Source organism: Lates calcarifer, linkage group LG15 (assembly GCF_001640805.2).
Source record: "Lates calcarifer isolate ASB-BC8 linkage group LG15, TLL_Latcal_v3, whole genome shotgun sequence".
In the NCBI taxonomy this organism is placed as follows: Eukaryota; Metazoa; Chordata; class Actinopteri; family Centropomidae; genus Lates; species Lates calcarifer.
This window is the reverse complement of record NC_066847.1, coordinates 24796956-24821157: the sequence shown is the minus strand read 5'-3', so window position 1 is coordinate 24821157 and position 24202 is coordinate 24796956. Positions and strand designations below refer to the sequence as shown.

Genomic DNA, 24202 nt, shown 5'->3' with positions numbered 1-24202 from the left:
TTTCTTTATGGAATCAGCTCTCAGCCATGTTATTTACTGCCTTCTTCTCCATGATGTCAACCAAAGCAGAAAAGAACACAACCATTTAAAAGGGCTCAAAGGTGAGTCCATGGTTTTACACTTCAACAAATCAGGATTAATTACACATACTGTGTCTTATTACTGTCCCTACTCCTTTTTAGGCAATATTGTGCCTCAACTGCATCTCTGTCTATCATTCATGTCTACAGTGCATTAATAAATACCTTCCTCTGCCAAAGACCAAACTGCTTCAGTTTTCAAATGACAGCGAAATGCAGCTCTATTATTTGCTTGGCTGAATTACAAGCCCTGTAACAACATTGTCAAATATACTTCTTTGGATAACAGAGACACCATCTCTTGCCTATGGTACAATTCAGTAATGTAGTTTGAGGGTACAAAAGCACATTTTACATCCAATTTTCTTGGACTGTGCAGCCTGGCAGCCTGCGGGCAGGACTCTTGGAGCAGAGGATTCTGTAATGGCTGTGAGGCTGTTGAAAATATTTGTTATGCCTCTGAAATCCAGAAAAGAAATACAAGGCGCAGTTGTTGTTTTAGTGCCAAAATAACAGAGGAAGAAACATGACATTTTCATGTAGTATGGAACAATTATGTCTAGATACAGACCTACAATGACTGATAAACTGCAGGCCATACAAGAGGTTTAACTATCAAAATCATTACAAATGCCACTGAATCTGTAAATGTGTAATTTAATATGGGAGCACTGTAGCTTAAGTGAAGAATGAAGAATTAATTCCTAAATAGGTCATGATATATTAACCCACACCATTTTCTCTTAACAAGAGTTAAGTATTAATACTTACCCTAAACAATAAACATAATCATGCACTCTTTATAACAATATCTGAATTTAATTTGCTTGCTGATTGTATGTGGATGTTTGTGCATATGTGTGTGTGTGTGTGTGTGTTTGTAGATGACTAGAAGGTTATCTAAAATGGAAATTTATTCCAGCAACATTCCAGTTAGGGTTGTAATTATTTATCAAAAGTATCATGCTGTGAGTTAGGCGGTGCCCTCTTGCCCTCTGATAAATACAGCAGACAACTGGAGAGAAATTGAATCCCATAAGGAGCCTTACTATACAAAGAGAGCATTGGAAAGATGACCATAACATACATGGTAAAGTGTAATTGCTTACAGAGATAAATTGACAACACACACAAAAACAAATGCCTATGGTACATTTTTAGGACAAGTTACACTGAGTCTAGGGACAAGGAATAACCCTGTCAGGATGATGAAAGAAATCCTCCAATAGAGGACATTTGGTTACTCAAGTGCTGCCTCATTGCCAATGGAAAATCAGGGAGTTGTGTTTGTTTTCTGTATGCATGTGTGTGTGGACACAAGAGGAGCATGTAAAATCACATTATCAACAACAAATTGAAGTGCACACAGTGTCGACAAACACACAATATTGACCGGTGTAATTCAAAATGATGGAGAGATTTAATTTTTAAGGCTATAAATGCCAACTAAGGTTTTTTTTATTATTATTTTCAACACACACACACACACACACACACACATACTTTGTAACTATTCATACCATATTAGTATAGCATATGTATCCTACAAAATGTTTTATGTGTTATTTTATGTAAAATGATGTTTTAGTTTTTATATGAATAAAACAATGTACTTTAAGCAAGCCTCATCATGCCGGGGCTCATAAACAGGGGCCTGCTTCAACTCCCTGACTGATGGCAGGAGATTCTGGTCAAGAATTTGTTGATAACACTGAGAATTTGTGGTTCCCTGGATAAAATGGAGTCATCCAGGTGTGGAGGTAGAAAAGCAGACCCAGACCTTCACATTTCCACCACCATGCTTCACTGTTGAGAGGATGTTCTTTTCTTGGTACACAGTGTTGGCTTTCCTCCAAACATGGTGGTTTTGATCATGACCAAATGATTCTATTTTGGACTCATTCGTCCAGAGAATTGACTTCCAGAAGGCCTCTGGTTTGTCCATGTGCTCCCTGGAAAAGTTTAAATGGACAGCTTTGTTCTTTCAGAGGCTTCCCTCTAGCAACCCCATGACTGTCATGTGTAGGCAGTTTTCCTCTGATTGTAGACACATGTACATTTATGTCATATGGTGCCAGAGAGGTCTACAGCTCTCTAGAGGTGACATGGAGGTTGGCATCTACCTGATTTATTATTTTTCTGGTGCTTCTTATTGATAGTTTTGATGGGCTTCCACTTCTGGGCAGAGTTGTGGCCATGTTGAATGCCCTCCATTTGTAAATCATTTGTCTTACGGTGGATGGATGGAGCTGAAATCTTTTGGAGATGGTCATATACCTTTCCCCAGACTGATGGGCTGTCACTATCTTCTTCCTGATATCCTCAGATGTCTCCTTTTCTCTTGGCATTGTTGATCTGTGTGGGTATGCCTTAGCACTACAGTGATTTGGTTGGTTTCCTCTCTCGTTTAATCAGTGCTGCCCAAATCCTTTCTGAAGAATGTCCTTTTTGATTGGTCTGCTTAATTGATTAATTGAGCACCCAAATGTGTTTCAGCTGAATCTATTACCTACCTGACTACCAGTGCAGCTGGGGCTTCACTTACCTTTGCACATACACTAATTCTATGTTTCACATAGTTTTTTGCCTACTCACACAATTCCATCTGAACAAGTACATGCAACTGACAAAAAACTGACATCTCATATATAAAATTGGTGATGATAAAATAAGAAAATCATGGAAAAAAAACACATAAAAATCTGAACTGCTCAAAGGGTTCACCTACTTTCAAGTTGCATTGTAATTATCTGAATTTGTCTAAACACACATACACTTGGCATATACTATTCTGATAACATTACACACATAGTGGGATTCTAAAGACAGAATGTCAATGAATCAAAATTCAAATTGAATCTGCCAATCTGATCATTTCCTCTGGGTCAATCTGCCAGCCATACTGGTTTTCAGGAGGTCAGGGTTCATTGAGCAGACTCCTATATTGTCAATATATCACAGTGCAGTTTCCAGTCAGCATCTGGTATGTGCATGTGTGTCTGTTCCCAGAAGACCTGCCACTGGCCCTGTTTCAACAACAGATCAGTGTACAGTCCAACAGGGAAGAAAGTCAGTCCATTGATCCACTGCACAGGAGACATCAAAAGATCCATAGGAGAAAGAGCAGAAAGGAGCAGAGACGGCTACGGGTATATGCATTTGAATGTGTGCGTGTGTGTGATGTGTGTGTGTGTGTGTGTGTGTGCGTGAGAAGGACAGAAAGACAGGGGGGGAGAGAGAGAAGGAGAGAGAGAGAGAGAGAGAGAGAGAGAGAGAGAGAGAGAGAGATCACAACTTTCATTAAATTTGTATTAAGTAATATTTCAGATTTTCTTTACATTGGAGTACACATCCAAAGGCAAGCACAGCTTTTCACATCATACAATTATGGGAAAGAATATCCTCCTCTACTTTCAAGATTACTGGATGATTTTATATTTTGTTTACAAAAATCACTATCTCTTTGCTATTCGGTTTATCCTCCGTGTGTGAAAAGCTGCTGGAAAAAACAACTCGAGCAACATCCATTACTGTGATTTGGTTGGCTGAGGGAATTAGAGATGTTGTAATGCCCTGGCAACACACACGCACGCACACACACACACACACACACACACACACACACACACACACACAAATCCTGAGTTGAGTGACTTGCCAAATCTCTGGGTAGCAACATGGGCCCTGTGCCTAAAAGTCTGCGCCTGTGTGTGTGTTTGTGTGTTTGTGTGTGTGTGTGTGTGTGTGTGTGTGTGTGTGTGTGTGTGGAGACAGAGAAAGAGAGATTGAGAGCGACTGTAGGCATAATACAGCATATTTGGAAAAGGGCTTTATGTACCAAAACAACATTTCAATTACCATTCTGTTACATCAACCACTAAAGTTTCAGTCTCACACAAATGCTCTCACAAACACACACACACACACACACACACACTCACATACACACAGCACTGCCATTTATGCCATTCATCCTCTGTGACACAACACACAAAAGAAAATGTTCACCATTATGTTCATGGCAAGAGATAAATGACACATTGAAAGACAGGATGAACAGAAGCAGGCAAGTAGAGAGAACCTTGACTTAATGTGCTTGCAGGGAGCTGTTACACCCTGAACTTTCCTAATAAAGTTATTCTGCCTGCCAAACAGCTCCATTAAGAGCATTTGTAAGGCAATATATTACTGTTGTCATCACAGTCACAGTGAAAATGTCCCCTATTTATTAAGAACAATAAAAGCACAGGGCAAAACACAGCAAACAGATACAAGAAGACCTTACAATTACTGCAAGATGGGAGGAAAATGAAGGTCAGGCAGCGTACCCTTAATTCTATGGCAAAGTCTCATTCAAGGCCACGCAGTGTGAATCCAAACATGGAGACAAAAAGCAGCTCTGAACTGAACATTTGATTTGTTTAATTAACAAGGACAATGCAATTTTAATTGGTCTGTCTGTCCATCCGTTTACTAATTTGGTTCAGAGCAAGATGACTATACTGGCCTAATTCACATGAAGTTTGGCACAGATGATGAATTATCTGTTTGTTGACCCCCCAGCAAACCTTCTAGACCCGTCATAGGATCAACATTTTCCTTTGACCAATATGTGCTCAACATTAATGGCTGGCAGAGAGAAAGAGAGAGTACCATGTGATGCATTACAGCTGTTTGTGTCCAGTCTCCAACACATTAATCACCAAAGTTATTAGCTGCTCTTTAGCTGACTCCATCCGTTGACTGTCAACTGATGCAACAGGAGGCAACTGCTACGAATTAGCTCCCCTGCTGTCTATATTTATACACAGCTTGGTCTCCCTGCTTCTCTGCCTTCTCTCTCTCTCAGTGAATGCACACACATACACATTTAGTATAATTTTTGCCAGCAGGAATTAATATTTGGGCTCTTGAGTGAACAACTTAAAGATTTTCCGAAAGAGCCTGTTGTAATGATAATAAACAACTTCATCCGTATTCTAGGTCAGCAACATGTAGGTATTTTTTTTCGTATGTGTGTGTGTGTGTACATATAACTACACAAAGTAGGTTTGTGATATCCTCTGTTTTCTGATCTGTTTGGAAAGCAATTTGACCATACTGTATCATTTATTATGCAATTTACTGTTTTTAACCTATCTGTGGAACTGGCTGTGCAGAGGTTCTAACTCCCTCCGTCCTGCCGACTAATTCAGTTTCCATGCAAATGACACTACCAATCCTGGGTACAATATAGCTTAAAACTGGCACATGGCAAGGGCACGCTGGGTCGAAACAAGACAAGCACACACACATGCACACACGCATACAAAAGGGGATGGCAGACGGGACGGGGTAGAGCATCTGCTCTTTAATTAAAATGAGAGGGGGGCCCACAGACAAGGCCTGAATCAGAATGGGGCCCATGCGCGCGCGCACACACACACACACAAACACAGACTTGAGAGACAGATAGGTGGGAAGGAATACAAAACAGAAATATAGAAAGACATATGATGAAAGAAACAGAAACTAGAAATATAAGTATACTGGACATAAGAATGTAAAACATGTAAATCATTGTCTTTATTCAAGCCTAGAATAAATCTGGAAAGACTGAACTTTTCTTGTTGCCACTTACAATAATATTACAATTGATGGATTAAGGTTACAGGTCAATACCAGCTATTAAAATGTACTTCCAGAGTTGATTATTTTGCACAGGCACGCCTCAACAACCTGAAAGGTTTGCTGGTTGCCAGTTGATCTATCATCAGCCCTTCAGTTGCATACAGAGGACAGGAACTGCAAAGGCATCTGCTATACATCCTCATATTTGAAACATCTCATAGATGAACACTAACACTCTAGAGATTTCTATATTTAATGATCTGACATGGCGCAGTAATCCAAGGGAGGAATCTTAACAATTTAGTTGGTGGACATGTAAATGACAATCTCACATTGGGTCCATTCTACTCACTCAGTGTTTGAGTCAAATCACTGTTTTGGTCTCTTCTTGGTTTGATGTATTTTAGACAAAACTAACTGCAGTTATAGAATACATGCTTTACAGTACTGTACAACACGAGGGGATCATACAGAAAAGTATCAAATCCCTCATATGGTGCATACTAGTAGAATAGAATGCCCTTTATTGTCATAAAAGTCACTAAAAGTACAACAAGACTGGTGAGCAAATATTTCAAAAATAAAGGAATTTCATGTGAATAGGATGGATGTGTCGGCAGTGAAAATTATGGTCCAATGAAATTTTCAAAAGAAATAGAAATGTAAATGGATGCACTTAAGATTATTTTAGGACCATGTGAGATTGTGGTGTTTCATTTCATGCATCAAAGACACAGTCAACAACCCAAGTATATACATATATATGTGTTGTTTAAAGGCAGCATATAAACTGCAGAATGTGCTGTTTAATGTATGTTGCTCCAGTTTGTAGTAAGTATTGTTTAAGTGGTTCATAAAGTCTTGGTTTTAAACTTATTTCCATCCAGACATTCAAAGTGGTGGCTCTGGATATATACATGTATACATACATGTATTTGTGTAAACGCATGTTTCTCTGCAGAGGTGTGTGCATATGTGCAGTGTGTGTGTGTGTGCAACTGGATCCATAGGGTCTCTCTGGGGAATGTCTCTCTGGAAGAGAGTCAAACAGAGTTAGCAGGACCCCATATATCTACTGTGACTAACAGGATTAAACCTGAGTGGGTAGGGAGACAGATAAAAAAAAAAGGGGGGGGGGGGGGGGGGGGGGGGGGGGGGCGAGGGAAGAGAGAAAGAGAGAGTGAGTGGGAGAAATCAAGTTCTCCTCTTTCATACCAATGACAGAGAGAAAAAGTGAAGAAGAATGAAGTTATGAGTGTCAAAAAGAGGTGGGCAAGAGAAGGAGGGCAAAGAGGGGGAAGATGATCAAACAAGGATGATCGGTCCTGAGATGATGGGGAAAAACTGTATGTATGTTTGTCCTTTACATTTGTGTATATGTATATATTTTGTGTGTAGCTATCACTGTGGTTTCCCACATGGAAGAGTGATGCTCCTTCCATTAGCCCTACAGGGCATATATCCACCTAACCCCTCCCTAGAGCAATTTAAGAGCAATTTAGAAATGCTTTCACACTTTAGTGCCCTTAACACTACTGAGTATACACACATGCACACACAGACACACACATACATAGGCATGTACTGCAGGGAGCATAAAAGCAGAAAGCACAGGTCAGCAAGTTGTGCTGTTACTAATCGTACAGCATCTAATATTAAATTAATATTTAATAATATTATTTAACTATGGCGAAAGGGAGTGAGAGAGGGAGAGAGAGAGGAAGAGAGAGAGCAATAACTTCTGTTTTTAAAAAAAAATTTTTTATCATCCCACGCTGGGTAAAATATGGTTTTCCATAAGGCTGTCCTCGGCAAAGTGTGAGTCCTGCTCAGCTGGGTTTATACATTAACACCCTGCAAAAACACATTACTACAAGCACTGCACTCTCACTTAACACAACATGTGGAGTGTTTTCAAGATGTTATTTCACTTGATATGGTTTGGATTTGCTCTAGAAGCCACCAAATCGCCTTGGAGTGTTTACATTATATTTCTGCATGGCTAGCTGTAAAGACTGTTGTAACTGTGAGATTTTACACCAAGAAGTGTTGCTTACCCATACATTTAGTAGTACTTATTACATTACAGGTCCCATGGGTGAGACTGATGAAGCAGATGGTGAAACTCAAAATAAATGATAAGACGGGAGAACATGATTTCCCAAAGCACCGCTCACTTATGGAAGCACATCAGGACTGTCGGTGAAAGCCCATGGCGAAGCCAGTGCACCACACTCCAACTGGCAGTCAACAGGAGGTATGAGTTCATCTAAATGACAACAACTTATAGACTGACAATAGTTGTCATCACCAATTTTCCAAAATCCCCCATACACTCTGTGGCTGCCACAGGAGTCTATAGAAAAGTGGCTTTTGAAAATCATCATCTATCTGTATGTAACATGATGTCAGGATATCCCTGACTCCAGACATTCACTCTGCTAAAGGTTAGAGAAGAGGGCCTGAACCTCTTCAAATCCTGAGGACTTCTTTAAAAAATGTAGATGAAAGTGAGTGAGTAGGGATATGCCAGAGGTCTGACCTAGTCAACCTTGTTCAGGTCCCAAGTCAGTGTACAGCAGAGAGTGTGTGTGTGAGTGGAGGGAAACGGCAGCAATTTCTGCTCCCTGCTCAAAGCATTCTGTAATCGCTCAGCTCCCAGCTGCTGTGGGATTCCTATCTGCCATTCCCCACAGCCCATGCAGAGGAAAAACCTGTTCACTCTGTAGGCAGGGTTTGAAACAGGTTCAGTTTGTCTTATCGCTGTGATAGCAACAAACTGTGAGTGCTGCCCTACAGTTGCACTATAGGCTGTTACAATGTCTTCTTAGCATTCTGACGTAATGTTTACAAAGTCAATTGGAAATGCAGATTCACCTTAGGCAGCAAACACATGTCTGCTTGAGCTGAAAATGTTTCAACTTGAGTAAAAGATTTTTATCCAGTTGCATGGATGTACAGAGACAGGAGCAAAAAGAATGAAAAGGAGGAAAATAAGTGAATCAGTTTGAGTTCCTGGTAAGTCTGATCTGTCACACATACAAAGACACACTCTGTGCATATATAGCATGACATGTTATAGAAAATACTGTCGTAGTAGTACTGTCTGTTAGACAACACATCCATAGGCTGTTTATGTCTATGGATGTGTTGAAGAAACAGACTGAAAAAACACGCCAACGGCCTAATTTACAAAAATAAAGGGAGACAAAAATTCATGTTGGTAATGCAACTATATGCTTCAGACTCCACGCTCCAGGCAAAATCATGTTGCTCCACTATCTAGTCTGCCACTTTCCCATACTCCGGTCTTGAGCTACAGACATACAGAAATACAGAAGTCTGAGTCATGTCATTAATGTCAAGCCTCAAGTCAAACATAAATATTGCAATCCGAATTTAGTCAAAACAACAGTGCCCTGTTTCAATTTAACATCTAAAAGGAATCAAATTATATTCAGAATTGATGTGGAAGGAAGCATGACCAACACTGGAGTGTTACAGCACTGTAGAAATCTTTACAGGCAAGAAACACAACACTGGGCATGGGAATGCTAATAAACTAAAGGTCACACTGATATCAAGATGCATTTACACACAAACACACAGGGCACGCTTATATTCAGCATATCTAATTGTATGTCAGCCCCATGCCAGAACCCACTCTGACATAGACACATATCCACAGGTAGCAGAGAGAAGAGGCTTGTTTCTTTCAAGTCACTACAACCAAAGTCACTTCCCTTTGTAAATCAGTGTAGAATCACGTGAATCAAATTCCCAAGCCGAATGGGTTTAGGTCTCATTCCCAGCCCTGCACTCTCCCTTCCTTCATCTGCCTCAGTTTAATTGCCCCTGAGCAAGGTGTTAAGCCTTCAGCCGCCACAGCAAGGGGGCCATCTGGGCAGACAACAGAGTGGGAGAATGCAGCTGCACTTTCTTGCGGCCAGCTGTGGATGTGAACCAGAGTGTTGCTGTAACAAAAGCAAGTGTGCTCAGTTGACTTTCCTTGGATGAATAAAAGGTTGATACCCTATAAATGCTGATGACTGATAGGAACACTCAGAGAGATTATATAGCGCTTGTAACCTACACAGTATGCCGTAAGGAATCTGAGAGAGGAACTGGAAAGTGGAGATACTATTATAATGGGAATAAATCAAGCTACACTCAGGGGCTTGAAAATGAAACCTGACATGGGTCATAAATCTTCAGGGATGTAAATAAAGCAGGACCAGAAATTAGATATTAGAACTTTGGTGTTAGATGACAGTGCTACACCAACTTAAAGATGTTTGTCATTTTTACCTAAGGAGACAAAAAACTACAAATAACCAACAAGCTCCAAGAAAAAGGAACATAGAGAGAGAAAAAGATTTATAGAGCGCAAAAAGGAAAGGGGCAGAAAGAGATATTAATGCAGACAGTAGACAGCATGGGAGAGAGAGACAGAGACAGGGATTATGGGTACTTTTCTTTTGCAGCCTCATCACAAACAAATAAGCTGATCGTCAAGAGCCAGCAAGGCAATTAATATTCAAGGAATTAGTTTTCTTTCTTTCTTTCTTTCTTTCTTTTTTTGAAGGGGTGGGGGGTGGGGATGGAGGATTTAGATTCTTTTCCCCTTTTGCTGCTCAAGGATCCATTTTGTGAGCTTAGGCTATAAACAGCTTGAAATCACTTTGACAGCCTGCTCTATCTCATGGAGTATACACACACACTTACACATACACAAACACACACACATACCATGGGGGATTTTAATTTCAACCTGTGAAATTGTAATTGCCTCTCCTGTAAGAGGCAAAGGACTGTGGGAAGGCTGAGTGCAAACTCTCTTGTATCACTTCTGCCAGCCTGAGTTTTTTTTTCTTTACCTTTGTTATATATTTATCAATCTTTTTTTCAACTTGTTTTCCATTCTTACCTCCCTCTTTCCTTTCTGCCTCCTGTCTGTGCCTCCGCTCTTCTTTTCCTCTCTCACACTCTCACTGCGCTCAGATCTGTTTGTCTCACAGTGATGAGGTGAGCTGGTGGAGCTGACATTAAATTAACTGGAGCTATCAACAACAGCCAGGAGAGGAAGAGAGAATAGGAAAAAGCAAGGAGAAGAGGAAGAAAGTAAAGAGGAAATAAACAAGGAAGAGAGAGAGAAGAGCGAGGGGAGAGTGATAAAAGAGAGGGGAAAAAAATACCATGGGGTGAAAACCCCCATGACACAAAAATGTGATGAAAATGTCTTAAGGGCATTTGAATGCCATTATTATTTTTTCTTCTTTTGTTCATTTTTTATTTTCTGACTGCTCTCGCTGTGAGGCTGCCCTGTGAATGACTTCTCAACTCTGTACGTGTGATTGTTGTTTTGCAACGTGTTGGAGAGACTGCCTGCCTTACAAACTGTCAGCAAAAGCTACATTCAACTCAGAAAAAAAAAAAATCTTCCAAAGCAGAAGGCAAAACAGGCATGACAGAATTGTGTGTGTGTGTGTGTAATTAGTTATGATATTAAGTCACTTTTCACCTGTCACAGCTCAACTCTCTCATTCACACACACAAGGTGGAAATGTGCCCATTAAATAACAGCTCTCTCTTATCAGGGCTTTACAGTAAAAGTACTTTAGGTATATGGCCATGTGTGTGTGCACATTTGTGTGTGAGAAAATTGTGATGTGACTGCAATGGCTGACTCTCCACAGGGAAAAGAGGAGGGGCAGGTGAGCTCCCTCATTTCTTAGAGCATAGTGGAATAGACTGACAATAAATGAGAAATGGGGAGATGAGAGAGAGAGACTGAGGGAGGGAGAGATAGAAAGATGAAAGAGACGGCAAGAAGACGGGGAAAGGGGAGCAAAGCAAAAAAACGAAAAAACAAAACAGGTAGAGGAAGAGGGGGAAAGAAAGAGTGCTGCAGTGCTGTTATGCAACATGTGGCGTATTTCTCAATAAGCTACTGATGCCTTCATATATCAGTTGCTTACTTTTTGTCATGATGTCACTGTCATTACTCTCCTGACTTTCTGCATAAAGACAAGGCAGAGGAGAACATTGGGAATGGAAAGTCTGTTTGTGCCTGGTTTTCAGCAGAGTTGGAGAACAAACATACACACACACACACACACACACACACACACAGAGAGAGAGACAGAGAGAGAGAAAGAGAGAGAGAGAGAGAGAGAGAGAGAGAGAGAGAGAGAGAGAGAGAGAGAGAGAGAGAGAGAGCAGAACAGAGCAGAGCTGAAAATCTGTCATGTTGATGAGATACAGAGATACACTGAGGGGATGCTTAGCTCATCTGATCTATCAGTTATAGTGATGGTTCACTGATTGCTCCAGAGTGGTCACGTGGGTCATGGCTTGGTGAAAATTTACTGTCAACAGCAAAAGCAGATACACTGGTGTTGAATTCATGTTGATATATTGCCTCATGTATTGTTTTTTGTTGTTGTTTGTTTGTTTGTTTTTGTAGGCAGCACTGCAATATATTCTTTAATTGGTTCAGATTTGTTTCAGTCCAGTTTTCCATATATTGAAGTTTTTTAATGTTTATGCAATGTTAATTTCAAAATATATATGAATATACAGTATATATTTCATATTTACACTTTGTCTAGCAAAGCCAGTTAACAATTTAATTTCATTTATTGTGGTCTAGCAGCATCACAGATGAATTTGCTTGATGTCAAGTAGGCTGCACAATGAGAAACCTCATCTATTCATTCTCAGACTGCACACAAAAGATGGTGTTATAGACATACAGACAACCAACAAAGTTTTTTAATAAATGTCAAGCGTAACACAAGTCATGCATTTGTAAAATAATGGCAGCCTATTTTTAGTCACTGTTCACAGTTGCAACGGCTGAGTCACGTCATTCTCAACAAGCTCTCGTTTGTCTCTGCAAGACTAACATACACTGGGCCTCTCAGAGGAATAGTCCTATGCAAAGATTTTATACGTAAACAATTCATACATTGTACAATTTAGTATTTGGAGTCAGTCTTGCGCAATAATGTATTCGCTGTAAGTTGGGTAGAAGTTCATGTGAACACAATCATCAAATAAGTTTTATTGCATTTTTCACATGATTCTTTTGAAGTCAAATCTGAGACGTGATGCAAGTTATCAACACTTGACTCATGTAGTCCTGAAAAAGCCTATTCAGTCCATAATATCATCTGTGATGTGGTTCAAACAGTGTGACATGTCTTCAGTTAGTGCTGGTTGCCATTAGTCAGTCTTGGCAGGAAACTGCTAGTAGTCGTGGTCTTTGTGAGGCTTTTTCTCTCTCTTGAATGCACTTTTACTGCTTTTTTATGGCTCTTTTTCACATAATAATTCCATCCTGCTCTTCATTCCCTATCGCTCATTTCTAATTAGCAGCCAATAAATTAGTTCCACCATCATTTACAGGATCTTCTTACCCTGAGTGTGTGTCTTAATTCCGTATAATTCCATCAAACATCAGTTGACAGCCTCCTTTCGAAATCCAAACAAGTCTTTCCATTGATTTCTTTCTTCATTCTAAAGATTTTATGGCAAGGTCATATCACAATATCAGAGGGGGCCATGACTGACTATCATGCAACAGAGGGAATAAATGATGCCTGTAATTACAAGCACATTATGTCAAAGTATACAGACACATTGAAGTAGAAGAAAAAATATACTCACACACCAGGAGTTAGCAGCCATGCTACCTGCCCTGTAAGAATGTACTTGGATACAGTAATGCTTTGCACTAAATGGGAGAATCAGCATGCTAACATGCTTGCAAGACAATATTCAGCAGTTATCATGTCTACCATGGTGTCTACCACAGTTCATGGCAAGATATTTATGTCAAAACAGCAAATGTCAGCCTCATGGTGGCACTACAAGAAACACCATGGGATCACCACAGTCAGTGGGACACATCTTCCAGCAACTATAAATGTCTCTACAAAATTTTATGTCAATCCATTCAGTAGATGGCTTTAAGATTTGACCTGCTCGAGGCCTTAGAAAAAAAGTCAGTGAATCACCAAAGTCAGTATGATTTATCGTCTGGGGACCATAACTGTCTGTGCAAAATTCCTCAGCAGTCCATCCAATATCAATAGTGTTGAGATATTTCAGTCTGGACCAAAGCAGAGGGTCGGCTGACCAACAGTCAACAATATTTACAGTCATACATTTATCAGTTTACTACTTTGTTACTTAATCAAAATGGATAAAGCTGTTGGAGCTCAAAATTCAGGGCTGTGCAGCACTCTAGGAAGCTGCCTGTCCTCTTGTCCAAGATGGGAGGGAGCAGCGTTGGTTACCTTTTCCTGCACACATGCAAAATGTTTTTACAATTACAGATATCAGTCCAAAGCACTTACTGCATTATTTCTGTCCGGAAAAAAGATTATTATCTGTTAAGAGCACTCTTGGAACACAAGAACCTGGCTCACCCCTAGAAAATAGTAATTCCCCTCTAAACATGTGAGAGGGTTGTCATTAAACATTAACAATGTAGTTATGTAAATGAGCATTGTTTCATGTGTGGACAGCACCACAGGAGCACTTCACCATGGCAACAAACCAGCCCTCAGGAGTCTCAGGCAATATACAATTATTTCCATGACAACATCATTAAAAAGTTTCATGGCTGCCATCTGAAGTGCTCTAATCAACATTAGCAAAGCCGTAAGACCTCAAGGTGACTTCTTGCTTTTTTCGTAATTCTTGTTTAAGTAGAGGCAATGCACATTCCCACTGTTTGATGAAAAATATTGCGATAGAGCAGCTCATATGGTTCATTAAGCTAAAACCTGCTAAATGTCTTATACTGTGATAATGATCAAAGTTTCCTCTCACAGTTACTTTTTTGACCCTACTGAAATGTGACTCGCCTGTCTGCCAACATCTATATCTGAAAAGGAAAAAGGAACTTTGAGTTGTTTCGTAAGAAGCTTTTCATTAAGTTTCCATGCACCCTAACAGTTCTACCACAAACTTTTTATAAAAGAAGTTTGAGAGACTCTTCAGGAAAACTTTTTTCAGCAAAGTTAATGTGTCTTTTTGTCTAGAGAAAGATTGATCTGCAAGATTTCACAGTGTATCACATCATTTCAGGATTATTAAACATGAACTCAATGAAAATTCAATTCACTCTGTTATACAAACAATACGCAATCTAGACAAATGGCATGTCAAGAGACATTAAAGCAGGTATTTTTTCCAAAGCTAAACAGAAAGTAGTGCCTTTAAAACTGTCTTCAAACTCATAACAGCTTTTAACACCAAGTAATACTGCAGTACCACTACGTCTCTGTGTGCTTATTAAAGAGCTTTCAAGAACAATGCTGTATAGAGCTAAAATGTTGACTTTGGTCCCCTGTCCCACTGGTGAATACAAACACCCTTACCCGCTCAAAGTCAAAGATGTATAAGCCCATCAAACACACACACACACACACTCAAACAAAACCACAGATGCACAAAGACATACACACTAAAACAGTACTGGCAAGCCACCAAGACACTCAGTAGAGCCAATCTCTCCCTCACACGGCAGGCTGTGAATTCCCAGCTTACTTTGCAGTGACAACGGGGTGTGTGCGCATCTGTGTTTGTGTGTTTGTGTGTGTGTGTGTGTGTAGATAAAAACACAACAATCACTGAACGCAGGCACAAAGGCCACCAAAGTAAATGCTTGGACGAAGCTGCCATGAAGACATGTACACACACGTACATACACACACACACACGCAGCACATATGATTAGGAATGGATATGCTTGCCAAGTCATTTTCCCCTCTGTTCCAGAAGGTACTGAAGTGCTTAGCACACAGTGAGCAGACCTCAGCCTATAGAAATGGAAAGGCAGGGTGAGACAGAGAGAAAGAGGGAAGGGTGGGAGGTGGAGACAGAAGGCACCAAAGCATGTTGGTCACCAAAATTGCAAAAATTAATTGGTCACACCCATGTGGGTTTGCATTTGCATCCAGCAATTGCACTTGGGCCTAGTTGCAGGAAATTAGATGCCTTTGTTTTTCACAAATTTTAGGTTAACACTTGTGTGCAAATATGCAATTTCATAATCATAGTCTTTCCGGCTGCCTCCTCAGTTAATAGCATGAATAGTCTGGCATTTATGGTGCTGTGTGTTCTTCAAGAGCTACATTTACTGTTGTTATAATGTGATGAAAATGACAAACATTTCCACTGCCATTACATAAAAATCAGTTTAACTGCTGAAGTAATTTAAAAAGTAAATAAAACAAATGCAAAAGCATTAAATGCGAGATGCCTAACATTGAGCTAAACATGACATAAAGCTGATGTTTTTCAGGGAAAGGACAACAAAGAATGGTTAAAGATTGTCAGTATGCCAACAGATAAGTTTGTTTAAAATTAGTTTAAACAAGAATGGAGTGTTTTAAATTAAAAATCAGAGCAGAAAGTGCATTATAAAATGGAAAATGCAATACAATACACTTGAGAACAGTTTCATTCACCAAAAATATTTATTCATGATCCCGTAAGCATTCTTCACTTCAACATGTGTTTTCTGTCTAAGATGGAAATGGCATTTAAAACACCATATGTGCAACCTGTACTGTTTACACACTTAACAAACTGTGCACGTGTTTAACATTCCTTGTATACTGTAAGGTAATGTCACTGTTAAGGGCAAATAGTGACTCTGTTCATGGCAGGAGATGAGAAAAAAATCTGTCCTTGTTTCTGCTTCTTCACACTAAAGTAGGGCCAGGGTGGTGGCTGCTAATTAGGGCAGCACACACACACATTATTAATAGACATTGTTTCAGCCAGGCCTCAGTTGTAAGGTAGTGTCAGTCACTGCTGTTACTCTGTGTCTGCCCTCAGGCAAGGTAGACCTCCTACCCCCCCGTCACACACACACACACACACACACACACACACACACACACACACACACACAGAGAGAGCAGAGTATTTTCATATTTTATGTCACTGACTGTCACTGACTGCATCCTGTGTCAATTAATGTCAGCGCTGAAATACATGTGAAATGAGTGCTTTCATCCTGTAAATATTTTTAATAGCACCTTCAACATTATTGTCTTGCTGTCACAAGAAACTCTGACTAACACAAAGATAGATCTTTGTCGAAAGTTTGAATTAAAACACACGGTGAAAAAAAAGCTAGTTTTTAATGGAACAGTTTTGAAGCACACTGAATGACAGCATGGTAAATTGACTGAGCTAAATTGGGCTTAACCTGACAAACATCAACATTGTAATTATGTCAGGTTTCTCTCTCCATACTTTACTGATTCCTTGCCTGAAAAAATTTCACACCCAGATAACAAATCTCAAGGTATCACCAGAAGCCTGGAAGAGAAAAAGAAAATACTGTCTGCATTTCTTTATATTTTGTATCTCCTCTCCCCCTCCTTTTTCTTTTCTTTTTTTTTTTTTTTTTTTGGCTTCATGTGCAAAATATCCTGAATTTAGAGGGTATGTAGTACATTGCACACTATGCTATATTCATTTTACTTTTGATTTTCAGTTTTGTTTTGTTTTTTTAAATGTTTTAAAATTCTGATACTTATGACTGCACTTAGCCCATACAACATTCACTTTATTTAAATGAGTAGTTTATGTGAAGCGTTCTGCTTCATATAGATATTCAGACAAACACACACGCAGAAGCCTCAGAAAAATAATCTCAGGAGATGGAATTTACTTCGTTAGGCAGAAATGAAAAGGTCATAGCCTGAGATGGTGGCTAATGAGAAGCTCTGTCAGCCAGTAGCTAATGTCAAGATTCTGTGTACTAGCTAAACTCATGCCAGTTGTTGGCAACAATTCAGTGCCTTATTAATAAATGTATTTCTAATGAGCTCAGTAGGAAAGATAACTAGCAAGCTAAAAGACAAGCTAGTCTTGCATGCTTTTGTATGTACAGAGTTTACACTACTAGTAGTGCAGGTACAGGGTCCTGGGGGTGTCAGTTTATTTTTTATATAGTTATCATTTAGTTACTAACATGAAGCAAGGCCTTAGTTTGATCTCCCTCTTGAATCAGTCCAGATTAGATGAGAACATTTTTAAAACAAACTGCTTCACTATCTTGCACTCTCTGGAATGTGGCATCTCAGTGTTTTCAAAATGCATTGTCTCAAAACATAAATGCCCTCCTTCAAGTACCACCAACAAGTGTGCATATTTCTATGCAAGCCAAACCACTCAAAGTTTAAAACACTTAAATCAATGAAACAAAAGCGATGAGACTACACAAGCAAGCACATTAATGTTCTACCTCCTTTGCATTTGTCCTGTGTCCAAAGTTTCACATCAAAAGGACGTCACTGCACAGATGACAAATTGACAACAGCTGCAACTAAGACGAGAATTCAGAAACTCTTGCTTTTATTAGAAACAACTGAAGTGAATGATGCAAAGTGAATAATGATCTCTCTTCTATGGTTCCCACTTCAATATTTCATAGTAAGCGATGATCTCCCAAACATAAAGGGTGTCGTTGCATCCATATTTCATTGGAGAACAATGCAGTGTAACTGACATACACAGGGAGGAAATATGCTTACAAAGCATCAAAAGAACTGTCACACAGTATGGATGGCTGCAGAATAATATAGGGCACTGCTGGATGGATGTAACAAGCTTCATAGCTACACGCATCATTTGATCACAATACAAAGCTAGTGTGAGTGTCTATGTGTAAGACACGCTTCATTTGATCGGGTAATATAAAGCTTTGGTGCCTGTGTTTGCGTGCAAGTTTGCTTGACGTGCATCATTTGCGCATACACTACAAAGTTGCAGTATGCTGTGAGTGTGTGTGTCTGTGTGTGTGAGACATACATCAGCTAGGTAAGAAAAGTCACGGTACGTGCATGTATGTGTGTGTCAATAGAATGGGTGACATGCATCATTTACTTAGATAATACAAAGCTTGTGTGTGTGTATGTGTGTATGTGTAGGCTACAAACAGTGGCATATCTAATAACAGGGCTTTCTGAGAGTGATGAGTCCTGTCACTCCTAAACCACACATACAAACACGCACAGATACACACATGCTGGCTTTCTGCTAAATTAAGCATTGGAGGAACCTACAGTAGACAGCGCAGGCACACATACACACACACACACACACCTCCTGACACAGAAACAAGCTCACAAACAAGCTGAAAGCAACACTTGTGACTAGGAATACATGCAGGGCACGTATGTACATGCGCACACACACACACAATAAAAATGCAGACACAGTGACAGAGACACATGTGCCAGTGTGATGCGACACATAAATTGGGGCATGTATTATTAACTGTCTGAGATTTCAGAGCACATGTTGGGACTGTTGTACCTCTAAACAGAAAGGAAGAAAGAAACACAGGCAGCCTCTATGCATGAAAACAACTGACTGATACAGAGCGCTGTGCAGAGACACAAGACTTCCCATATAATTCTATAGGACTCAATAGTAAAGATGCTGGCAGTTAATTCAGGGAATTAGTCAATCAATCAACACATAAGTCATTTTACTCATGACAAACTGATTTTGTCCTTTAATCAAGAAATCCAAAAGCAATATATAGTCTGTCTCAAAAATGACTCAGACTAATATACTCCAGGTATAGGCCACATATCAACAAAAAAAGTTGGATTACAGGGTTAGTTCACCTGATTTAGAGACAAATAAAAAAAATCTCAACTAGCACTGGTGATGTCTAGCAGTGTTAGTGATTTTGGCTATATTTGCTCATGTTTTGAGATATCTGCCTCTGAGGTCTCCGCTCCCACCCCTAAACAGAGTATTTAAACTTTGCTTGCAGTGGTTTGGATGATCCACAGATCTCTCTATGAACAGTTTTCACTGGAATATTTATCCAGAAGTCACGGTCCCTATGAAAACTGCTGATAGTACTGCATGATCAATGAATTATCCAGAGTAAAAGGGGTATTCATTGTATGGCAGCAGAAATTCTCAGAGGTGGATATCAGCTACACACTGCTGCAGGTAAGTGAGAAAATATGAAACAAAGTTGAAGTTGGCACCAGATCAGGTCATCAAATACAAACAAACCAAATCACACTGTATCTGTGTTGCTCTACAGGATAAAATGAAGAGTTAATAATGATCATTAGTCCCAGCAGTCAGCATTGTCCAGCAGTTATGTTAATCAGTTAAGATGTGACATAGATACAAATTAATTACACCTGACTTTGAAGTATGGCCATAAAATGACACAAACAAAACCAGTTTGAACAGCAGCTTTAACTTAAGAATAACATGCAACAACGTAAAAGACATTCATTATGTAGCTCTGAAAATATACTGTCCATGTGTCTGACTCAAAAATAAATACTTTGAAATGAAGGTTTCAAATTACCTTTAATCAGAGTATTAGACAGATTATTACTCCTTTCACAAAATAAAATAACCCATACTGTAAAGTAAATATAATCCAATCCTTAAAAATACAATGGGCAGCTCTATAGCACACCATATTCGGAAACCTACATGCTCAGTGCCGCAATGTTGAAAAATTCATTCAAACCTAAGAATCAATTTGCAGCTCAGCAAGCTTTGATAGACTCTGGTACTGATGATAGTGATCTCCAGAATGTATTTTCCAATAGTATAAACTAGTTGAGCTGTGCTTAATTTATCTGTGAAACAACTACACAGACCCAGAAACATGATTCAGAACATTTATTTGCCACTCTATGGACAATGTAAGACTGCAGTCATCAGTGAACAACAGACACAGCATATGTAAGCTATGTTCCTACTACACTTTGTAATCTTCAGCTCTCATAATGAAACACAGAATCTGTACTTGAAATAGATTCAAATTAAAATCTGGTATAACTTGGATGTTATCTGTATCAAACAGGTGTATATAAAAAGTGGTCTGTGGAGACTGCAGACCTGTCATGCCCATGTGGTTATTCTTACTTCACTGAAAGAAGACGACACTGACATCAGTTCATTTGGAGGAGGGTAAAATGACTGCAAAGTGGTAAACTATGGCCTTTAATTGAACAGTAAAACACTAACTATACTAAAAAAAAGATACTAAATCTCGCAGAACAAATAAAATAATCCTTGACTCTGAAGGTCTCACTGACATCCTCAGTTTTTCTCTTTGGGTTCATTCAAAATTGAATCAAAGGATGTGGAGTATGTTACAAGGGATCTAAAGAAAGCAGTTTTGATCACTGTATTCAGCCACTTCAAACACGTTTGGGCTCCTCTGATGTCACTGTCCTCTCCCATGTTCACAATCCTCTTCTAGTACACAGCTGCTCTGTCAGAACAGTTTCTCCACGATAAAGGCCAAGACAGCTGCAGCCAGTGTGAGCCCAATCCCCAGCTTCTTCAGCACCTCCTTGTCTAGACTGTAAGAGCCCATCAACAAAATGGACGAAGATGGCATAGAAGCAGGGCCTTGGATGCCATTGGCGATCTGTTCCTGTGTGGGGGGGCATACAGAAATAAAACTGCATTAGGCTGAGATCAAGAGATGGAACAAGACGAAGAACAGGAGGAACTTTACACTCACCTGTAGAACCTGTTGCTGCTGCACTGAGCTGAGCCTCCCTGCCAAACCTTCCTCTCACAAGGAGTCAGTTCAGGACTAATTTACAAATTTGAGTTTTTATATGTCTTGTGAAATCATGGGAAAATCCCACAGATGCATGAAAATACACAGACACACACAAAGGCATTGACTTGCTTTCTCCCCCACACGTTCATGTGCAGTGAAATCAATTCAGCTCATAAATTAGGTCCATAGCTCATATTTAGGGAGAGATTAAATCAGTTGGCCACAGTCACAAATCAAAGAATGACGCATGTGAGCAGAGTGGCCAGTGATCCGACACATCAAATCTCTGTAACCAGAGAGTTCTGTTTTGTCTTAATGTGGTGGACCATTAAACAGACATCTACCACTGAAAGCATGTGACAGTGAAAGATGGGGAGGAGCAATACTGAGAACAGCAGAGCAAGAGAAAAAAGATAAACTCAGGAAGGGCAGGAAGAGGGCGACCAAATTCTCACTGTGTTCTTTAAAGAAATATGTGGAGTTTCTGACATCTGTCAGCCAAATCATAATTTACTCAGCCTCTATATAAAATAGCTATTTTATGAGAGGGGGTATATTACTACCTTTCATGGATTGTTGCAGTTGATCATTATGTATTTAGAAATACATACATTGATGCCACTTGATATAAGGGTTCATAGATACTTGTGGTGCTATAATTTAGGAGAGCAAAGGGGAATTACAGCACATTCTCATTCCCTCCACTTTCCTGTCTCTCTCTTGTCCTCTCACCCTCTGTTTCTCTCCACCTTCTTCACCTCTACAGCTCAGTTTCATTTGGAAATTATCGACACAACAATAAACAGAATTTTGAATCTGCTGCTTATTTCAATATTTTGTGGATGAAAGCATTCATAAAACCAGCCATTTGCTTATGCAAATGAGTGCATTTCAATTATCTCTGTGTAAAGCTGCTAATGCAGTTTTGTAGTGATCCAATTATTACAGAGTGCTGTCTATTGAATCAAGCTGATGTTGAGAAGGTGCACTGTGATGTAGTGAGGGAAGGTTGGAGAGGCATGAGAAAATGAAAGTCAGCTTACAGTGTTACCACACCAGAAGAAGCTGTGATGAGAGGAACATTAAAAATAAGCTGGCGTCTTTCAGTGTTAATTTAATTCAGTTGGTAACACTGAATATTGATAACCAGCCCTACTTCTCCCTGACCTCCACACTCCCTCATTGATCATCATTCTGTTTGATTACACATTTATTTAGTATCATCTCAGTGTTTGACAGTGGAGACCAGAGGTGTGATTTCATGCAAAGCCAATTGATTGCTAAATAAAGAAATAATCCCACACGAGATGTGGTCCTTTTAATTTGAGCATTAAACAAACTGTATGAGAGAGCCAACACTTGTCAACATCTCTGGATGGAGATCGATCTGGATGACCTTGTGGAAGTTGTGAAAGTCTATATGTCTCCTCCTGCATGACAGCTGGTAAAATGCCTCATCACCACGAAGGTAGATTATGCTGGACGATATTGAGCAATTGATCAGTGGCTTTCTAGAATAACCTTTAATCAGGTTCACTAGGGATAACTGTAACAGGTTTAGCTTTGATATATACCAGAGGTGGATTCCTTCTCTCTCTCTCTTCTCCCTCTCTCTACCCTTCCTCATACTCACACTTCCACTAATGTATCTCCATCAGGTCATATACAGCAATCTACTGTCTCACCTGCCTTTATTAACAGCAAGAGGTCTTTCCATTTTTCTTTCATCCTCCACCCTTTTTCCAGGTAGGGTGCTTAGCCAATTATCAAATTCAAATATCTGGCTGTGCTTGTTCTCTACTACTTTGCCATCATATATTATGAAAAAGAAAAAGTAAAAAAGGTCCTTCATGAGTAGAAAACTCATTGATGAACATGAAAAGTTGCATTTGCAGAGAATTCATATGCATACGTACTGTACCTTTGAGCTATGAACTGAGAGTCAAAGAATGACAGACTTTGTGGAATGCAAAGACCTACTTGTATACACAGTATGAACACATATGTAACTGAGACTCAGCACACACCCACACGTGTTGTATGCACATGGCCATGTGTATGAGCAGCTGCAGAGCGTATGTCCTCTGCCTCTCTATCCTCACATTATTCCTGCTCCCCTGTCCTCTGATGGCTGTGAATGCTACCTTGCCACCCACTCTCCTTCTCACCGTTGCTGCTGAATGGTTTCCTCTGTTACTGCGCACAATGGAGAATGGATACTATGACTGGCAACGCCTACGTGACACATCTATAAGTCACTTACAGTAACTTCAGACAATAAGGTGAAGGGAGAATCGATAACAGAGGTCTGGCTGACGCATCCACATTTGCCTAATGTCAGGCTCATCTTTGGACTTCCTGATGGTGAAACTGATATACTGTTTTGTTGCTGCTTTGATGCTGTTTTGATGCTTGAAAAACAATGATGGTGCTTTTGGCTAAGGTATATGGTGGCAGTTATGTCAAGTCCAAGTCACGGTGCATGTACTAGTTGCCAAAGAGGCACTTCACTGTACATTTTGTAATGATGTTCAAATTACTAAACCAAACTCATCAGTGATAATATATTTGAGATGTATTCAGTTAGGTCACACAGTATGGCTTTTAGGAGATTTTAAATGTTGGTTCATTCATTAAAGGATGAATGAAATGGCAGTGAGAAAAAGAGATGAAAGTTGGTTGCTTTTTATAAAAATGAATGAATGAGACATGCTGCATGTAAACGGGAAAATAAAATTCACTTAATAGCACAAATTTAATTTCCTGCTTACTTGTGGAAGAAAAGTACTAGGATGAATATTTAATGTGAACTGAGACAAAAGAGAGACTCAGAGTAAAGGACTGGTGAAAAAGAAAAAAAAAAGTTGAGTCTACTTATCTGTCTCTCTGCAGGTGTCTTTATCAACAGGGTGCC

The 24202-nt window shown here is 39.6% G+C and overlaps 1 protein-coding gene across 9 annotated transcripts in view; it reads right to left on the bottom strand.

Annotated features, from left to right (window-relative positions):
* The window catches only part of cdkal1 (CDK5 regulatory subunit associated protein 1-like 1), a 435182-nt gene that overhangs the window by 204600 nt on the left and 206380 nt on the right, over positions 1–24202 (bottom strand). For 2 of the 9 annotated variants that reach the window (XM_018685548.2, XM_018685552.2), the window contains exon 15: positions 19211–21153. The exons of the other annotated variants lie outside the window; for them this stretch is intronic. In XM_018685548.2, coding sequence (XP_018541064.1) covers positions 20992–21153 — 162 coding nt within the window. In that variant the 3' untranslated portion in view covers positions 19211–20991. Of the gene's footprint in view, positions 1–19210; positions 21154–24202 lie in introns of those variants that run through there. 9 annotated transcript variants of the gene reach the window in all.